Source organism: Molossus molossus, unplaced genomic scaffold (assembly GCF_014108415.1).
Source record: "Molossus molossus isolate mMolMol1 unplaced genomic scaffold, mMolMol1.p scaffold_m16_p_9, whole genome shotgun sequence".
NCBI lineage: Eukaryota > Metazoa > Chordata > Mammalia > Chiroptera > Molossidae > Molossus > Molossus molossus.
In genome coordinates this window covers 93,988,578-94,006,901 of record NW_023425403.1, presented here as the reverse complement: position 1 = coordinate 94,006,901, position 18,324 = coordinate 93,988,578, and the positions used below count along the sequence as shown (strand labels likewise).

The window sequence follows — 18,324 nt, the reverse complement described above, 5'->3', positions numbered from 1 at the left end:
CCCTCTGTGACTGCTTAAGTCTCTGTAGCCTCAGCTCGGCTGACTACCCAGGAAGCTGAAAGGCCACCCAAAGATAAACATCAGGCCCAGGGAAGGAGAGTAATGAATGTGTAGTGTGATAACTGCCTTAGGTGATCTGTTAACTTAGGGATACATGTTCTTCCTGGTGGTCTACATGATATCCACCATGTGGTTTTACTGTTAACCCCTATAAAAAGAGCTCCTGTCCTGCGGGGGGTGTGGATGTATTCCTGGCGGCCACCACCGGGAGCAGCTGCTTTGTCCTCTATGTAAGTTTCTCCTACCAAAGGTCTTGTGAATTTGAATAAGGCTACATTCAGTTCTTCAAACTCAATTCTGAATTTAGACTTTGGAGCTTTCCCCCAACAACTGGCACTGTAAGCAGGATTCCGAGGAACCCACAAAAGCCAGGGGCAAAATGGGGGAACATGGGCTGCACTGGGGGCAATCCCAGGTCAACCAAGTCCTCATGCTTTGGGCTGGCTGACAAGCATTGGTGGAGACTTGGGGACCAGTGCATGAGTACAGGAATGCCCCCCAAATACCTGCCAGAGTAGCAGAGTTATGGGAGAGGCTGAAATAAATAAGGAAGAGAAGGATATTAAGGCCACAGTGGCCTCTATAGCCTGGCCCTCCTTCGTGCTTGAGGTTCTGTTGGGAAGAGGCACTAGTGCTGGCCACTGGGAATTGCTGCTTGGAAGAGGGACCTCTGGTTAGAAAGGGAAGCACACCCGGCACCGGTGGCTACTGAAGGGCTCTGGCAACATCTTCGAGATAGTGATGAGAAGGCAGAGACCTTCGCCTGCAGAGTAGTGAAACGGGAAGGAGTGAGTGCCGTGCCCTGGGTCTGCGTGGTCATCGTCAGGGCAAACTGGGATGCCAAGACTTGAGACCTCATGGAGGACTCATCCCTATCTTTTCCCTTGTCCAAGTTCCGAGGAAGAAGAGGGGGACATGACAGAGATGCCGGACGCACAAGCACAACCGGTAGTGATCACACAGATTAAGACAGAACAGCAGAGGCCACTGGAGATGAGCCCAGCAGATCTCCCTGAGCCAGAGAGGCGTGGTTTACTTCCATGAGGGAATGTACCTCAGCCTAGTTAAGCGGAAGGGAAGGAGTCTGTAGCAGATTGTATCCTTCGTTTGTTGGACTTGGGTACCAAACGTGTCCTCCTGACATGGGGAGAAATGTCTAAATTAGCCTCAGTAACCACACAACCTGAGACAGCACCTTTAGGAAGCTGTAACAAAGAGCAGGTGGTCCCCTTGCTGCACGGGTACAGGGGCCTGCCCAGGAGCCTGGCCGAATGTGGGCGATCTGCCCTCCTCCCCACCTTGCTGGTAGACCACAGAAGAACGCAGGAATGAGAGCTAGTGAAAGGGGCAGGAGAGAATAATAGAAGACAGAACCAATCATAGTGGGGCACTAGCCATAGCTATAAGAAATGTTAATCATCCTTTGCAGTGTTAATCATGTTTGCTTTGTTCTCATTAAAGAAAAGCCCACTTGACTTGGCTGGAAGGTGTGCGCCGGGAGCTTGTCTCAGGAATGCCGTCAATTCTCCTAATCTGAGGACCTGGGGACTGCAAGACCTCACGGAAAGATCAACAACCTGATTATCTATCTGAGTGCGGGACCCTGAACCCGTGACTGTGACTCACTGGTGACCAGCCCCTGCGGCCCCCAGCCCCCATTCCTCCCCCTTGTCTATCGTTGTTTCTCTGCCCTTTAAAAGCAGCTGGCAAGTGGGGGCGGGGGCCAGAGCAGATTTTACAGGGTAGCCCATGCTCTCCTATACTGCCGGCAATATTGCAATAAACTCTCCTATATAATTCAACCCTGTCTCTGCTTAATTGGCTCAAGAGGGACAGGCGGCCCGGACATATTCATTGTCCAGTTTCATATTTTGGTGACTCTGCTGGGACAGCAGGCGGGACCACTCTGGGGTAAGTACAGGGGTTCCCTCCAGCTGCCTGGGACGGGGGGTTCCTGGGACGAGAAGGACAGGACTCTAAAGTGCCCTGTTTTGGGCTCCGGCAATCTGTCATCTCACTCGAGTTGAATCGAGCGTCCTGTAACTAACTCTGCGATTCTGTAATGAGAGTTGCCTGTTGTCTGTTGCCTCTCATCTGGTGAGAGCTTGCTCAGCTCCTGATTGCAAGTGACTTCTCACAGTTCTCGCCTGGTCCCCAAACCCGAGCCTGCTCAGCTCAGGGTCCAGGCACTGCTGTGTGGTGCAGGGCTTCTATCTGGTGTTCTGGCTGGTGTTCTGTCTGGTGTTCTGTCTGGCTGTACGAGCGAAAGGGCGTGGGAAGCCATAAAGCTTTCAGTGGTCTCTTGTGCGCACTTGCAAGTATTGAATTTAGGGTGGTTTTGGTTTTTATCTTGTATAATTTTGCTTAATCGGTTTAAAAATAGGGGCATACCTCACTTAGCTGGGGGCCCCAGCTGCTTGCGGTGGGCTGACCCTGTGGCAGGGGTGGCAGGAAATTCCTAGCGGCCGTCAAGGCAAAGAAAAAACAGGGATAGGAGCCGTGGTTTGTCTGTGTGTCCCGTTCTGTTCGCGAGCTGTCTGCAGTGGGCCTTGGGTTTCGGAGGTTCTCTGCTTGCCCTCCTGTCCGTTAGGGACTTGCTTTGCTGTTTGCTGTTATACGAACACGGGGAGTCCTCTGCTGTGTGGGCTTCGAGCCACGGAGACCTTGTGAGGGCCATTTCGCGGTGCCGGTTGGTGTGAGATATGAGTCTGAAGCTGGTGTCCCAGTCCTTCCTTTTGAGAGCGCTCACTTATTTACTTTACATGTTTCTGTGTCTGTTTTGAGATAAGATAGGATCTCTTCTTATGTGTAAGATTTCATGTTGTTACATCAAAATGATTCTACTCAGAAAGATCTATTGATGGTTCAAAGAGGGGAAAAGATGTCACTCCCCTCCCAGAGTGTAAAAGAAAAATGTGATGAAATAAATCTTTTAAAGCCTGTAGATCCTCCTCCTGGGGTCCGGGAGCTACAGTGGCCGCGGGAAGAATGGGGAAATTCATGCCACCCTGAAACCCTGTGCAGGCTGTGGCGGCAGCGGGGCCACTGCCCCACTTCGTGAGAAGGGAAAAAAATGGTGCTTTTAAATTCAAGCCGCTGGAGGCCCGGGAGCTGCTGCAGCCCCTGGAATAAGCCGCCAGGCCCGATACCTCACCCGTTTCTTCTCCAGACTCCTAGCAGAAGCCAAGGACTCTAGATAGTTGAACAGTTCACTTTGGATCACACTAAAGAAATATAGTAATCACCAAGAGTCATAGGGTAATCTAAGTTTAACTGATCTTTTATTTATTTTTTTTATCCTCACCCGAGGACATTTTTCCATTTTTTGTTCAGATAGAGCAGGAGGGAGAGAGAGGAAGAGAGAGAGAGAGAAACATCGATGTGAAGGGACACATCGAGTGGCTGCCACCCACACGACCAACCAGGGCCGGGGACAAACTGCAACCGAGGTACATGCCCCTAGCGGGAACCGAACCCGGGTCTCTCCAGACCGCAGGTCGACGCTCCAACCGCTGAGCCAAACTGGCCAGGGCTTAACTGATCTTTTAAAAGAGTTAACATAGCCCTGGCCAGTTTAGCTAAGCGGTTAGAGCACGGGTCCCGCAGACCAGAGAGGCCTGGGTTCGGTTCCCGCTAGGGGCACATACCTCATTTGCAGTTTATCCCGGGCCCTGGTTGGGGTCGTGTGGGTGGCAACCATTCGATGTGTCTCTCTCACATCTATGTTTCTCTCTCTCTCTTCCTTCCTCTCTCCCTCCCACTTAAATGCAAAAATGTCCTCTGGTGAGAATAAAAAAAAAGAAAAACATTAAAAAAAAAGTTATTAACATAAAATACAGGTCCATTTTGCCTGGGTTTGCAGGAATAAATTCATGTTATTTTATTTCTATAAAATATTTTTCAAGAGAATGGTTTGGATAATAATTGACTGTTTTTTCAAAATAATAAATAACTGAATGAAGGGTTTTTGATAAAGCTTTTCAGCAATAATTATATCTAAACATAGTTTTCCAAAGTCTTTGGTAACTTAAGCTTTGGAGCTTTACTTGGTATAATGATTAAAATGTCAAATATCTAGGTTTTTTAAAATAACAGTATACTAAAATGTTAATTAATCTGAGTTTGCCTACTTTTATTACAGAGAAGCTGGAAGATGGATTTAGATCTGTCAATGAGTATCTTATATAAAAATGTCTCTTGAAAATGTAAATGTAGCCCGGCCAGTGTGGCTCAGTGGTTGAGCATCGACCCATGCACCAGGAGGTTGCAGGCTCGATTCCCGGTCAGGACACATGCCCAGGTTGTGGGCCCGATCCCCAATGGGGGCATGCAGGAGGCGGCCAATCGATTTTCTCTCTCATCGATGTTTCTCTCTCTCTTCCTTCCTCTCCCTCTAAAATCAACAAAGAACAAAAATTTTTTTAAGAAAAGAAAATGTAAATGTACTTTCCAATGTAAAAAACATCACCTGTTTCTGAAAGTTATGAATTACGTTCATAAATTTGCCAATCCTTAAAGTATTAAGAATGACAGTCACAGGGCCAGAGGTGTGGCTGCAGAAGCTATTCAAGTCACCAAGTCCTTTCACCTTCCCCAAACTTTCCCTGTTCAGTGATAGATAATTGGCTTCATGAAACCAATGTCCTAGGGGAAGCTTCAAGAAATTTTATCTAAAGCATTTTTTAAAATGCAAGTTTCTGGGGCATAATCCTTATAGAAAGGAAAAACGTTAGCTCTCTGAGCAGATCAATTAACTTATTTCAGCTGTTAAACATTTATTGCTAGACAAGTCTTAAGTAAACGAACCATTGGCCTTTTTACAAAAAGTTAGAAAATAGATTTGAAAGTGTTACTTCTTTAGTTGTCACACAAATAGAGTTAAGAATTTTAATTAGATGAAAAGAAACTATATATATATATTTTATCCTCACCCGAGGACATTTCTCCATTTTTTGTTCAGATACAGTGGGAGGGACAGAGAGGAAGAGAGAGAGAGAACCATCGACGTGAAAGGGACACATCGTGTGGTTGCCACTCGCATGACCCATCCAGGGCCGGGGACAAACTGCAACCGAGGTACGCGCCCTTAGCGGGAACCGAACCCGGGTCTCTCTGGACCGCAGGCCGATGCTCTAACGGCTGAGCCAAACCGGAAAGGGCGAAACAATAATTTTGATAGAAAATGTAAAATATGAAAATATTTTTGAAAGAAAAAAGTTATTCTAAAACTGGTTATTTCTGAATGGGTAAAAAAGTTTTGTGAAAGTTGTAGAAAGGTTTGTGAAGAAAAATCTTAAAAAGAAATTATAAGTAAACTAAATAGTGAATTTAGTTAGATAAATGAATCTAAAATGAACTAATATAAAATTTGTTGGGTCATTTTCCAGTCTGTTAAAAGGGAAATGTTTATCTTGTGTTTGCCTAGGAAGCAAAGGTTATAAGTATTATTCAAATGGGTATATATAATGCTATGTTAAGCAGATACTTAAAAACTTAACTTCTTAATGGTACAAAATGGAGTTTCACTAACCTATGCTTGTGTTTAATCTTTTGTTGTCACTTTGAATGAATAAATAATTTAATAATGTTTTGAAATAATAATAATGATGATATATAATCTTTTGGTCAAATATGTTTGACAACTTTCCCAGGGTTTGAATTTTAAGAAACTTTTTCTTGACCTAGAATTCATTTTAAGTCATTCCACTAGGCCCCTGGAATGCCAAGGATTTTTTTTTCTCTCCTTATGAAGGAAAATTTTATGCCTAAGGTACATAGGAAGTTTTGCCAAATGAAGAAATAATAACTATATTTTACTTATATATGCATATTATTAATAGATGTTCTAGAGATTATTTAAAAATCTCCAGAGGTCTACAAAGTGTGATATACTTTTTTTTTAGAATTCTGATTGCTATTCTGGAATGTTGTGTTTCTACAAAAAGGACAGAATTCCAAGTCAATTAAATCTATAACTTGTCATTTAAAGTTTCCTGTTTGTCATTGACAGACAGTCATTGTTTCACTTTGCAAAGATGGTGCATCTTCTGTAAGGTCCATGGAAAGAACTCTGACTTACTTTAAATCACATATCTCAGAATAAATTTTCAGATAACCCTCTTGAACTGGATGGAAATTACTAGAACTCTGGGGAATATCTGAATTTATGGAAGTACTGGCAAGAAAAAAGATCAGGAGAAGCAGACTTTGATTATGGGACTGAATGAACTGAAAATGATTAGAGTTTTTGTAAATTTATTTATTTTTGTATTGCTGATTTTTAAGCTTTTTTCCCCCAGACATAAGCAAACCTGTTTCTTTTCTTAAAGCAATTTAGTAAATTATGCCTTCATAAGCAATACTGAGGCATATATATTTTTCTCCCTACCAGGTAGGGACTACCTGATCCCTCCAGAATTTGGAAGCTCTTAATGAGTATTATTACTTTCATGGCGATATGTTCATTTGCATGAATCCAATAGGAATATAATTTCTTTATAACAGGACACATAAAGCCAGTTTCCAATAGTGGTCTTATTAACCAAGACTTTGACTGGAGTGTCATGTCTGAGAGACATGGCTGGCTCTGGATGTCACCAGGAAGCTGTAAGGAATGAAGATGGACTTTGAAGCCAAAAAAGCCCCTGGAGACATGGCTTGGTACCTTGCTTGGCCATGTGGTTCATGTCAGTCTGTTCAGTAGGGAAAGATGGTGAAAAGGAACCTCAGCATCTGTGGGAACCTCAAAGACTTGAGGACACCGTCCAAATATGCAAGTACCTCAGGCACCGCCGATGGCAACTCTGGTTTTGGCTTCTCTGTCCCAAGGGCCTGACTGTTAACTGCTCACTAGAGCTAGATCTAAAGATTCCCTATGGATGAGCAACATTCCAGCAAAGTAAAACTGGAGAAAGCCTGTGTGATCAATTTGATCTATTGATACTCTTGTGTTTATGCAAATAACAAAGCCAGACTAGAAGTAGACTTAATACAATCTCTTTAATAGGAGGGTGCTCTTGGGGGGAGAAAAAAAAGGTCTCGGTGAAAATCACTGTATGACTTCATGCCAGTGGAAGCCTTACGTCTGGAAACCTTCTCCACTGGTTTATGATTAATGTATACATCAACCTTTATGTTTTGTTTTAATCTGTTTTATATAACATGGCCTATGTCTCTGTTTACCTAATTGCTTACTCACACTATATAGACCTCATTATACAAAGTCGTCTGCATCACCATCTCCTGAAATACGAGACTCAGAGGTGTGGACTTAACGGTTTGGACTTATGGCTGAGTCAGTGAAACACAGATGGTGTCTTGGCTTCACTTAAAAACTACCTTCCCCTGGTGGCTCCCCCTCCTGTCAGAGGGTCTCAGGACGCCACCCCCATCAGCAGGAAGCAGCTACAGGAGAGACCCGATGTCCCTTTTCCTTGAAAGGATTCAGAGCCAAAATTTATAAGGAGAAAATATAACAGGCCAGGAATAATAGTTTTCAACAAGACACTCTCCATTAAACAATAATTTCATAGATATGAGATGTTAAAATGAACAGGAGGGAATGAAAGCAGAAGAAAATAATAAAATAGAGAACTAATCATAGTGGGGCACTAGCCCTAGCTATAAGAAGTGTTGATCATCCTTCGTAATGTTAATCATGGTTGCTTTTTTCTGATTAAAGAAAAGTCCACTTTGACCTGGCCGGGAGGTGTGTTCCTCAGGAGCTTACCTCAGGAATGCCATCAGTTCTCCTAATCTGAGGACAAGGAGGACTACTTGATAGCATGGAAAGATTAACAACCTGATTATCTATCTGAACTCTGGACCCTGGACCTGTGACTGTGACTCACTGGTGACCAGCCCCTGCAGCAGCCTCCCCCCTGCGGCCCACATTCCTTCCCCTTGCCTGTCGTTGTTTCTCTACCCTTTAAAAGCAGCTGGCAAGTAGGGGTTGGAGGAGGCAGAGCAGATTTTACAGGATAACCCATGCTCTCCCATACTGCCAGCAATATTGGAATCAATGCTCATATACTATTCAAACTTGTCTCTGCTTAATTGGCTCAAGTAGGGACAGGTGGCCCGGACCCATTCGTTGTCCAGTTTCACTAGAAATGAGGCATGCCATTTATGCACAGCATTTCTGGGGACCTGGTAATGAGCTCTTTACCTCTGGTGTGAATAATATTGTACTACAGCCTTTCCCCAGTCGGTGGTATGGACCCCTGGAGTTGATCCTAAACCCTATGGTTAAACAGCCAGTGAATAAAGTGGCCTAGGCTATTGCAGGTTTAGGGGAAACTGAGAGAGCCAGAAGATGGGCCAATATTCGGGCAACCACCAAGAAGAGTGGGAAGTGCAGAGAAAAAAGTCTTTTGCTGGCAACTGTGGTTCAATTTAACGAAAGCGGGCATACCATCTGAGAAAACTGACTCACAGCTGAATGCTGTTTTGGTACAATTGTTGCAAAAACTTAAGCCTGAACAGCAATTTCAGAAGATGCTACCTAAGAAGGGTCCTCACATGATAGGAACCAGGTGGTGCTGTCCCCTCCTCCGTCCACTCCCCCTTTATGGGAGGAGCCTGAGTAGCTGGACTAAGGAAATGGCCAATGTCCCTTGTCCCTCAGTAAGAATGGTGCAGCGGGACCAGAGGCCCCATGTAGATCTAACCATCCACTGGACACCACAAAATAAACAGCAGGTCTTGGCTCTGGTAGAAACTGGAACAGAATGCATACTGATCTATCGCAATATCCATAAGTTACTGACACATTACTGCTACCAATAGCTATAGGGGTAGTTTCGTAAAGGTGAAGCAAGTCTCACTCTGCATGCAGATTGGTCGTTGCCCCTGAGATCCTATCAATCCTACTGAGTATATATTGGGCATTGACATCTAAGCTCAATTAGGTCAAATTTCCACAACAATAGGAGAGTTTGTTTGTGGGATATGTGCAATTAAGCCCATGCTCAAGAAAAAGGTAAAATGGACACCAGTGGAGCTCCCTGCAGAGGCGGGTTACATCCCTACCAATACAGTTAAAGAGCTATATAGAGTGGGCATAATTTGTCCCCTCCACAGTCCTTTTAATAGCCCTGTCTGGTCATTCTATAAACCAAATGGGTCCTGGCAGATGACTGTGGACTACCCACAGCTAAATAAAGTAAACTCCCTAAGCCATGTTGCAGTTCCTAATACTGCCCAATTATTGAATGAAGTCAGTGGGTCTCCGGGAACATGTCACTTTGTAGTCGATCTTGCTAACGCCTTCTTCAGTGTTCCCATAGACCCACAAAGCCAAGACCAATTTGCCTTCAGCTAAAATGGAGAGCATTGGACATTTCAGGTTTTACTGCAAGGCTACCCGCATAGCCCCGCCATCTGCCATAGTTTAGTAGCAAAGATGTATGTAATGTGGAAAGGTGGGGAGGGGGTAGCATTACATCATTATATTGATGACATGCTAACTGGCACTGACCTTGCTATTTTACATAAAGTGTCATAAAGTCTGCTGGGACACCTGGAAGGATGGGGATGAGTTGTAAACGGCAGGTTGCCAGGCCCTGGGTCCTCTGTCAAATTCTTGGAAGTTGTCTGGTCTGGAAGACAAGTCATTCCAGCAGTTGTGTTGGATAAGATTCAGAATTATCCTATGTCAGAGTCAGCAAAACAACTGCAAACATTCTTGGGACTGCTGGGATATTAGAGGCCTCTTATCCCCCAGCTGGCTCAGCCATTACACCCGTGTATAGATTAGTAAAGAAAGGACCATTTGGGATTGGGGACAAGAGCATCTGGATGCCTTTATCAGTGCAAAGGTGGCAGTAAAACAGGCTTAGGATCGGGGCTGGTGGATGCAATCAACCCTCGTGAATTGGATGTTTCACTCTATGCACTGGGCTTTGGGTGGGGCTCACAGCAAAAGAAGAAGGGAAGGGAGGTGCCCCTAGGTTTCTGGTCCCAGTTGTGGAAGGAAGCTGAACAGAGGGATAGTCCCATGGAGAAGAAACTGCAGGCAGTGTACCTCAGTCTGCAGCACCACAGAAGCCTCGTCAGTGATGCAGAGGTCACAATACCCCACTGCTGGATGGATCGGGAACTCGCTAAGCCCCAGTCAGGGGTGGCCAAGCCCCTACCCTGCACAAGTGGCGTGCCTTCCTGCAGCAACGGCGTGCTCTAGCGACAAGTTCACTCATGCTGAGCTGCATGCCGTCCTGGCCCCAGTCGCGCATATTAGTGAAATGCCTGTGGACACTGACGTGGGTTTGTGGACACACACACACCTTTAGAATCACGTACTAAAGAAGGTCAGGCACCAATCCCTGTGACTGCCTGGGACACCGATGGGTCCACTAAGGGCAACCTACCCCGCTGGACTGCAGTGGCCGTCCAGTCAAGTACAGACATTATATGGCTGAATGGAGGAAGCCAGCAAAGCAGTCAATGGGCAGAGCTGCGAGGGGCTTCAACGGTACTGATGCACGAACCGAGCCATAGTGCTCTGTTGACTGACAGTCGGGCTGACTACTTTGTAGATAAGACAATGAAAACAGGACAACTGGGAAGTTCAGCACTGCCCATTATGAGGAGCTGAAATGTGGGATGAGATTTAGGAAAGGACAGAGGCTTGGAGGTCACAGTGTAGCATGTACTGGCCCCCAGTACTATGTCCCCTCCAGGAAATCAGGAAGCAGATCAGCTGGCCCAGGTCTGACACAAAGAGTGACCCTTAAGAAGTGGCCTGTTGTCTACATAGAAAGACTGGACACAAGGGGGTGCACACTCTTTGGGAAATTGCAAACAGATGGGCATGAACCTCACCCATGCCCATATCAAGGAGGCATGCCAGGAGTGTACCCCTCGTTCTCTCAAATGCAAGAGATGATTGCCATGACATCTTGACAGACAGCAAGAACAGGAGCCCAGCCATGAGATGGCAGGCAGACTGCTTCAGACCTTTGCCTATCTCAGGACTGCAAGTACACATGGCTGTGCGTTGATACTGCCACTGGCCGGTTTCAAGCATATCCTAGTACGAAAGCAACCCAGAAGGCTACCATACAGGGACTTAGGAAACTGTGCTATGTACAGACAGCCCACGAACATCGACAGTGACCGAGGGACTCATTTCACTGGTCACTGGGTGCAAGAATGGGCCAGCGAGAACAATATAATGTGGCACTTCCCTCTGCCCTACAATCCTAAAGCTGCGGGATCGATGGAGAGGATGAATGGACTGTTGAAACAGGCTCTGCAAAGAGAAACACACTCTTTAAAGGGGTGGACACACAGGTTGCCAGAAGCTCTGATGGACATCAAAGGCTACACCAGACAGGCACGTCCTGGTGCGTATCAGCTCTTAACCAGCGGACACGGACCGCAATGAGGGTTCGGCTGGAGAGTCCGAGTGCTGACTGGACTCTGCCGCTGGGGCCACATTGTGCCATAGTGTTGATGGCTCTGCACGACGGGCCCAAGGACCAGTCACCTACGAGAACCTTGGGTGTGGCAGGTTCTCCTCAGATGGTTTGGGCTCATTGGAGCCTAAGGGGAGGAACGAAACCTTAATTTGCAGATAACTCTTTGGTTGCCTGCAACGCCCCTCGTTGGCCGGTTGTGCAGAGCCTATCAGATCAAACACTGACTAAGGGCACACCCTTTGTGGCATTGGGGACTCAGTGTGCTATTGCAAACCAGGGCAGAAACCACTTCCAGCCATGGTTCTTAGTACAGATGACAAAATAGCCAGTATTTTGCCCGAAGCTTATGGTTTACTATTGCTGGTGCCTGTCACTTCTTCATCCCTCCAGCCATAGTGTGCAAGGTAACCTGTTTGTCACCTGGGCTCACACGTTGGTGGCACTGCATGATGAGAGCATCTGCTGGTCTGCAGACAAATGCCCTCTTCTGCTGCCGATGGACTCCCGTGGACGATCCGTCCCACCAACTTCACTGCCTGGTGTGTGCTTGCTCGTGGGAGATCTGTGGCGATCACCACAGATTTCCCTCTGTCTTGTATGTAACCATTGCTTTTTTTTTCTCTTTCATGGAGTAAGACTCTTAGTGCTATTATTTATCCCCTCATGCGGGGGGGATCCAGTCCTGTACCCTAGAGTTTGGGATGGCTTAGGGTGACTACCCCTGGTTACTGTAGTTCTTGCCCATAGCGCCTCCGACGGCATTACTACTTATAATGGGAGTCATTTCATGGGTGCTTTAGCCCCTATTGATTGTCTAATTAATATGAACTTAAATGCCACTCAGTGGCTCCAACCTCAAACAGCTAATAGAACTGGCGCCTAACCAGCACCTATGGGGTGGCTGCGGACATGTGGCACTATGGCTGGCCCTACCTGCCATGCAGCTGGACAGGTACATGTACATTAGGGCCGCCGTACTTGTCCAGCTACATCTGGAAGATGCACCCCAAGCTAATTGGCCTGCCACGTGCATCCAGTGTGGGAGAAGCAAGTGTGGGGCATGGTGGATGTATCCTTTATCATTTTTCTCCCACCTGTAGCCAATGTTAGTTTAGAATGACAGATCACTGCATTAGCTAATCATACTGCTCAAGCCGTTAATAGTTCCAAGTATGCTAGAGATTTTTTTTAGATCAAGAAACTATGCAAATGAGAAAAGTAGTGTTACAGAACCACATGGTTTTAGATATATCTACTGCTGCCCAGGGAGGAAGTTGCACCCTTATACATACTGATTGTTGCATATATATTGTTGTGTATATATTCCTGGTAATCACAATATATCTCTTGCTCTGACTCAAATGACTAACCAAATCTCAAATACTCAGCAGCTAGGAATTGATCCTCTGTCCGCTTGGTTTCAGTCTTTATCACTACCTTGAAGAGGGCTCCGTTAGACATTATTGTTTGTTAATTATGCTGAACATGGTGGCATAGCCAGTCGCTATGCCTTCCGACTCCAAACCACCATGGTGCGAAGGGTCTAAGGGAATTTGTGGAAGATTGTCGTACAGAATGGACGGACCCATGTTACGTCTGGGGTGGAGTGTAGGGGAACTGAGATGAAACAGGGATCCAGCAGCAGAGGAGTCTGGGAAGTGCTGGGCTGTTTAACCCTCTGTGACTGTTAACTCTCTGTAGTCTCAGCTTGGCTGACTACCCAGAAAACTGGAATGTGACCCAAAGAGAAACGTCATGCCCCCAGGAGGGAGGTTAATGAACGTACAGAGTATGATAACTGCCTGATGTGATCTGTTAACCTGGGAAATCATGTTCTTTCTGGTGGTCTACGTGACTACCCACCACATGCTTTTACTATTAACCCTTATAAAAAGGGGCCCTGTCCCGGGAGGGTGTGGGTTCTTCCCGGCCAGCCACCACTGGGTGCAGCTGCTTTGTCCTGTATGTTTCTCCTGTTAAAGCTCTTATGAATATGAATAAGGTTACGTGTCAGTTCTTCAAAATCAATTCTGAATTTAGACTTTTGGGACTTTTCTCCAACAGCAAGTATAATAATTATATGTGTAAGGGTGACTTAAATAATCTGTCACATCGTCTAAACCATTCAAATAGTTGGAGAATACTCAGACACTTGAGTTGAAAAAGATGCATTAAGAAAAAAGGGTACTGCTACTACAACTGTATGCTGACAGTTGAATCACAACTTCATCTGTGGGTACGAGCTGTTTATAGAGGTGACTACTTATGACTGGGGAGAAGGAGAGAAGCAGCAGCAGGCTAAGCTTATCGAATGAAATTTAACAGAGGCTCTGAAACCTGTACATTAGCTGTCAATTCAATGTACTAAATTAATTAGTCAGTAGTATGTGGCTCTCCTCTTTGCCTCTGAAAATGCAATGAAAATACAAAGAAAGGGTTTTTCCGTTGAGGCTTTGTTGTTTTGTGCTACTGTTGCTCCTTGGATTCCCTTGCATAATTGATAAGCTCAGCTATTCAGTAATGTTTACAACTTAATTAACTTTGAGTGATAATTTACAAGATTTTGAGGAAACCCACGAGCAAAGCGACTACGGGAGAAGCATCTCCTAGGTGATGCCGAGGAAGAGCTGTGTCCGCTAAGCCCAGCACTGATAACTTTGGAAGTTAAAAAAAAAAAAGTGTGCCTGTATTAGCAAGTTGAGTTTTTAATGTTAATTTAGGAAACAATGAATGAATAATTAACGGAAAACACATGGGCAGGCAGTGTTGAGACGAACTGAAATAGCCAATTTGCCTGGTGCTTCAATTATTTGTCCAGTAGCCTAAAAGTTAGTCTAGAGTCACTTCCTGCTGGCAGACCTAACCTAGCTCAAGGTGTCCTCTGGGGATAACCAGGATTGAAGTTTTCTTTTCTTCTTTTTTTTTTAACCTCACCCAAGGACATTTTTTTATTTTTTGTTCAGATAGAGTGGAAGGAAGAGAAAGAGAGAAACATCGATGTGAAAGGGACACATCGAGTGGCTGCCACCCGCACGACCAACCAGGGCCGGGGCCAAACTGCAACTGAGGTACATGCCCTTAGCGGGAACTGAACCCGGGTCTCTCTGAACCGCAGGCCGACGCTCTAACCGCTGAGCCAAACTGGCCAGGGCAGGATTGAAGTTTTTATTTCTCAGGAAAAACTCTTCTGTGCGGCAAGAACTCAGGAGTATAAAATGAAATGACAATTCTTTTAGTGCTACAGGATATTCATTATAACTTATTAAATGAGTGTAACAGTGTAATACTGGCCCTATTCTCACACAACAGGAGTCCACCCCAGTTCTTGTTTTTTGAGTATCTTCCCCCTTTGTAGGAGTCAGATACCTTGTATAGACAAAATATATATATATAAAGTACAGAGGTAAATTTGAGAAACTAGGTCCCAGGCATTTTTGAAACCCCCCAACCTTGCTACAGATGGCGTAGAAGTCACAAGTCTGTTCACTGGACTATTTCTCCTCTTGTCTTTTGCTCCTGCTTTCTATACTTCCGTCTGGATAGTCAGGAAATTTAATGTTTAATATTTAAACAAAAATATTTAATGTCTGCAGGGTAAAATTATTCAAACTTCAAACCAGTTGAAAACCAGCTAATAGTTTCTTAACCTCGGATCTAGGGATGAATGTAAAATGTATTCTGTTGATGCCATTTGAAAAACTGCCTTTAGGTCATTGTTTAATGGGACCAACTCGCAAAGTCTGCAGCCTTAAAGAAATCTCCATGCTAAAACATGTGTTCTAGAAGACCAAACACATGCAGTGTGGAGTGAATCCCAGTGTTACAGTGGAAGGGGCGGTGACAGCTTTCCCAGGAAGCACCAGATGGTCTTCTGTGGGACTGCTGGGCAGGCCTCTCATCAGAGGTCTTGTGATGATGAAAAGGAAGGAGAGCCCCCAAACACGTTTCTGATACCACTGGTAAATATAGGAGAGAATTATGAGTCTCTTAATGAAAATCTAAATAGAACTTGTTTGAGGAGTCAAGCTATCTGACATGACAATTATTCCTGCAGGAAATGGGCGTGTAATGCTCATTTTTAAACTTCTTGCATGTTTGTGCAAAAATTGTTTTTCATCCTTGTGGGCTTATTCACCTGAGTCGTCTCCACCATCCCCATGCTTCTGCTTTGTTTTTTTCTTGTAGCATAAGGCTTCTGCTTTTGCCTTCAAGTTCCCCTAGGGGAATAACCTGTCTTTTCTTGTTGTACAGCTTTTATGGCATGGGTCAAACATTGATTTTCTATGCAAATATGTGAAGAAAAAAATAATAATAAAGCAGGTGAGTTTTAATGAATCAAAGTGTATTTTCTCTGAGTTTGAGTACAGTATATGTGGTTTTTAAAATTTTAATATGAATCCAGCTGGTGTGGTTCAGTGGTTGAGCGTTGACCCATGCACCAAGAGGTCGCAGGTTCAATTCCCAGTCAGGGCACATGGCCAGGTCGTGGGCCCGATCCCCAATGGGGGGCATGCAGGAGGTGGCCAACTGATGTTCTCTCTCATGGATGTTTCTATCTCTCTCTCTCTCTCTTCTTTTCTCTCTAAAATCAATAAAGAAAAATTTTTTTTTAATAAAATAAAAAATTAATATGAAGAAAGTAAGTCCAGTTCTCACAAATATTAAGTCAAGTTAAGAAATACCTCATTCTTGAAAAGGTGAAAATGTAAAATTTAGAAAAATAACTAGAACCATGAAAAGAATGTTTACCAGCAAGTTCATTAATTATTTTGGATCTGGAACTTGGCTTTGTTTTTTTTCTTTATTGATGTTAGAGAGAGGAAGGAAGAGGGAGAGATAGAAACATTGATGAGAGAGAACATTGATTGGCCGCCTCCTGCATGCCCCCACTGGGGATTTGGCCCACAATCTGGGCATGTGCCCTGACCGGGAATCGAATTGGTGACCTGTTTGTGCATGGATCGATGCTCAACCGCTGAGCAACACCAGCTGGGCAGCTTTGTTTTTTAATAGTGATAAAAATGGTGCAGTACTAGGAAAATTCTAGAAAATGCTGTCAACTTTACTTTAAAATGAGAAGCTGGTGTTCTGTTTTCAATAAAACTTCATAAGTGTTTTGAATTTTTTGAAAAGAAAAATTCCTAATGATCTACATCCTCACCAATACTTGGTACAGGCAAACTTTAATTCTGCAACTTGAATGGGTATAAAACATTACTTCAATATGTTAATTTGCATTTCCCTACTTAGGATTTTGAACATTTTTTTCATGTGTTTATTAGACATTTGTGTTTCTTCTATTGTGAAATACCTATAACTATCTTACCTATTCTCTATTACATTTTTCCTTATCAATTTGTTGGAGTTCTTTATATGTTATGAAAACCAATTTATTGTCATGTGTGGAAAATATATTCTCCCAGTGATGGCTGTTCTTTTCACTTTACAATGTCTTTTGGAAAGAAAAAGTCCTTAATTGTAATGTATTTAATTTTAAGTCTTTTCTTGTATGGTCAACATTATTTGCATCTGGTATAAGGCATCTTTTCTACTCCAGGTCAAAAAGACATTCAATATTTTCTCCTAAAACTTAAAACAAAAATCACTAGACTTCATTTGTGTTTCCACATATAAGGAGTTGAGAAGTTGCCACACAGTTAGTTCTAACATCAAGTAAAGGGCTGAACAGACTGAAAAATCAACAACTTTCTTAGATCCCCAAGAGGGGAAGATCCAGGACGAATCCTGTCCCCAAGACCGGAGAGACAGATGGGAGAGCACAGGGAGCCGCTCAGGGGACAGAGGCGCACGCGCGGACCCACCTCGAGCACCAGAGCAGGGACAGGCAACCTGAGCTGCAGTTGGTGAGACGCCAGCGACAGTGTAGATGCAGTCACGGGGACCCCACAGTATCGTAGGATTTACCACCAGGATTTTTACTAAGTTTTCACTATGAATATTGGGGAAAAAATTTCCTCGTGGGAAAATTCCTTTTCACGGGGAAAAGGAACCTTTTAGAAATACGCAGAGCACTCTGTTCTCACAAGGCCTGCCCGCCGGGGAAGCTGTTCCGGAGCCTCGCTGGCTGGGGCAGTATCAAGAGCCTCAGTGACCAGGAGAAGGGAAATAGCCAACTCCAGCCCATTCTAAAGAGGGAGAAAATAACGAGAAACACGTGTGAAACTCACAGTCCAGAGACACAGACTCACTACAGGACTGAGAGCTAATCAAAGGACTATAGAATGCTTGTCTCCCCTACACCTCACCAACACATTACTGAAGACCTATACAGCAGTTCCTTCTACCTGGTACACCCTATCTGGATATCAAGAAAAAATTACAAGTCATAGTAAAAGGCAAAAACACAATTTGAAGAGACAGAGTAAGCATCAGAACCACGCATGGTAGGGAAGCTGAAATCAGACTGGGGGGTGAAACAGCTATGATTGGTATGTGAAGGGCCCTAATGGATAAAGTAGGCAGAATGCAAGAACAGAAGGACGTGTAAGCAGAGAGACGGAGATCTCAAGAACCAAAAAAAAAAAAATGCTAAAGGTTTAAAAACAAAAAAACCACTGTAACAGAAATGAAGAATGCCTTTAATGGGCTTATTAGTAGACTGGACATAGATGAGGAAGGAATATCTGAGCTGGACGATACATCAATAGAATTGTTAAAAATTGAAAAGCAAAGAGTTCAAAGACTACAGAAAACAACAGAATATCCAATGACTGTGGGACAACTACATAAGGTTTACATATGCATAATGAGAACACCAGAAGGAGGAGAGAGAAAGAAACAGAAAAAATATTTGAAACAATAATGACCGAGAGTTTCCCCAAAT

General features: G+C 44.3%; 1 protein-coding gene across 2 annotated transcripts in view; it reads right to left on the bottom strand.

Annotated features, from left to right (window-relative positions):
• CDADC1 (cytidine and dCMP deaminase domain containing 1) overlaps positions 1 to 18,324 on the bottom strand; it is a 97,388-nt gene that overhangs the window by 5,177 nt on the left and 73,887 nt on the right. Inside the window, exon 10 of one of the 2 annotated variants that reach the window (XM_036250057.1) lies at positions 9,539 to 9,659. The exons of the other annotated variant lie outside the window; for it this stretch is intronic. Coding sequence (XP_036105950.1) covers positions 9,539 to 9,659 — 121 coding nt within the window. The remainder of the gene's footprint in view (positions 1 to 9,538; positions 9,660 to 18,324) is intronic. 2 annotated transcript variants of the gene reach the window in all.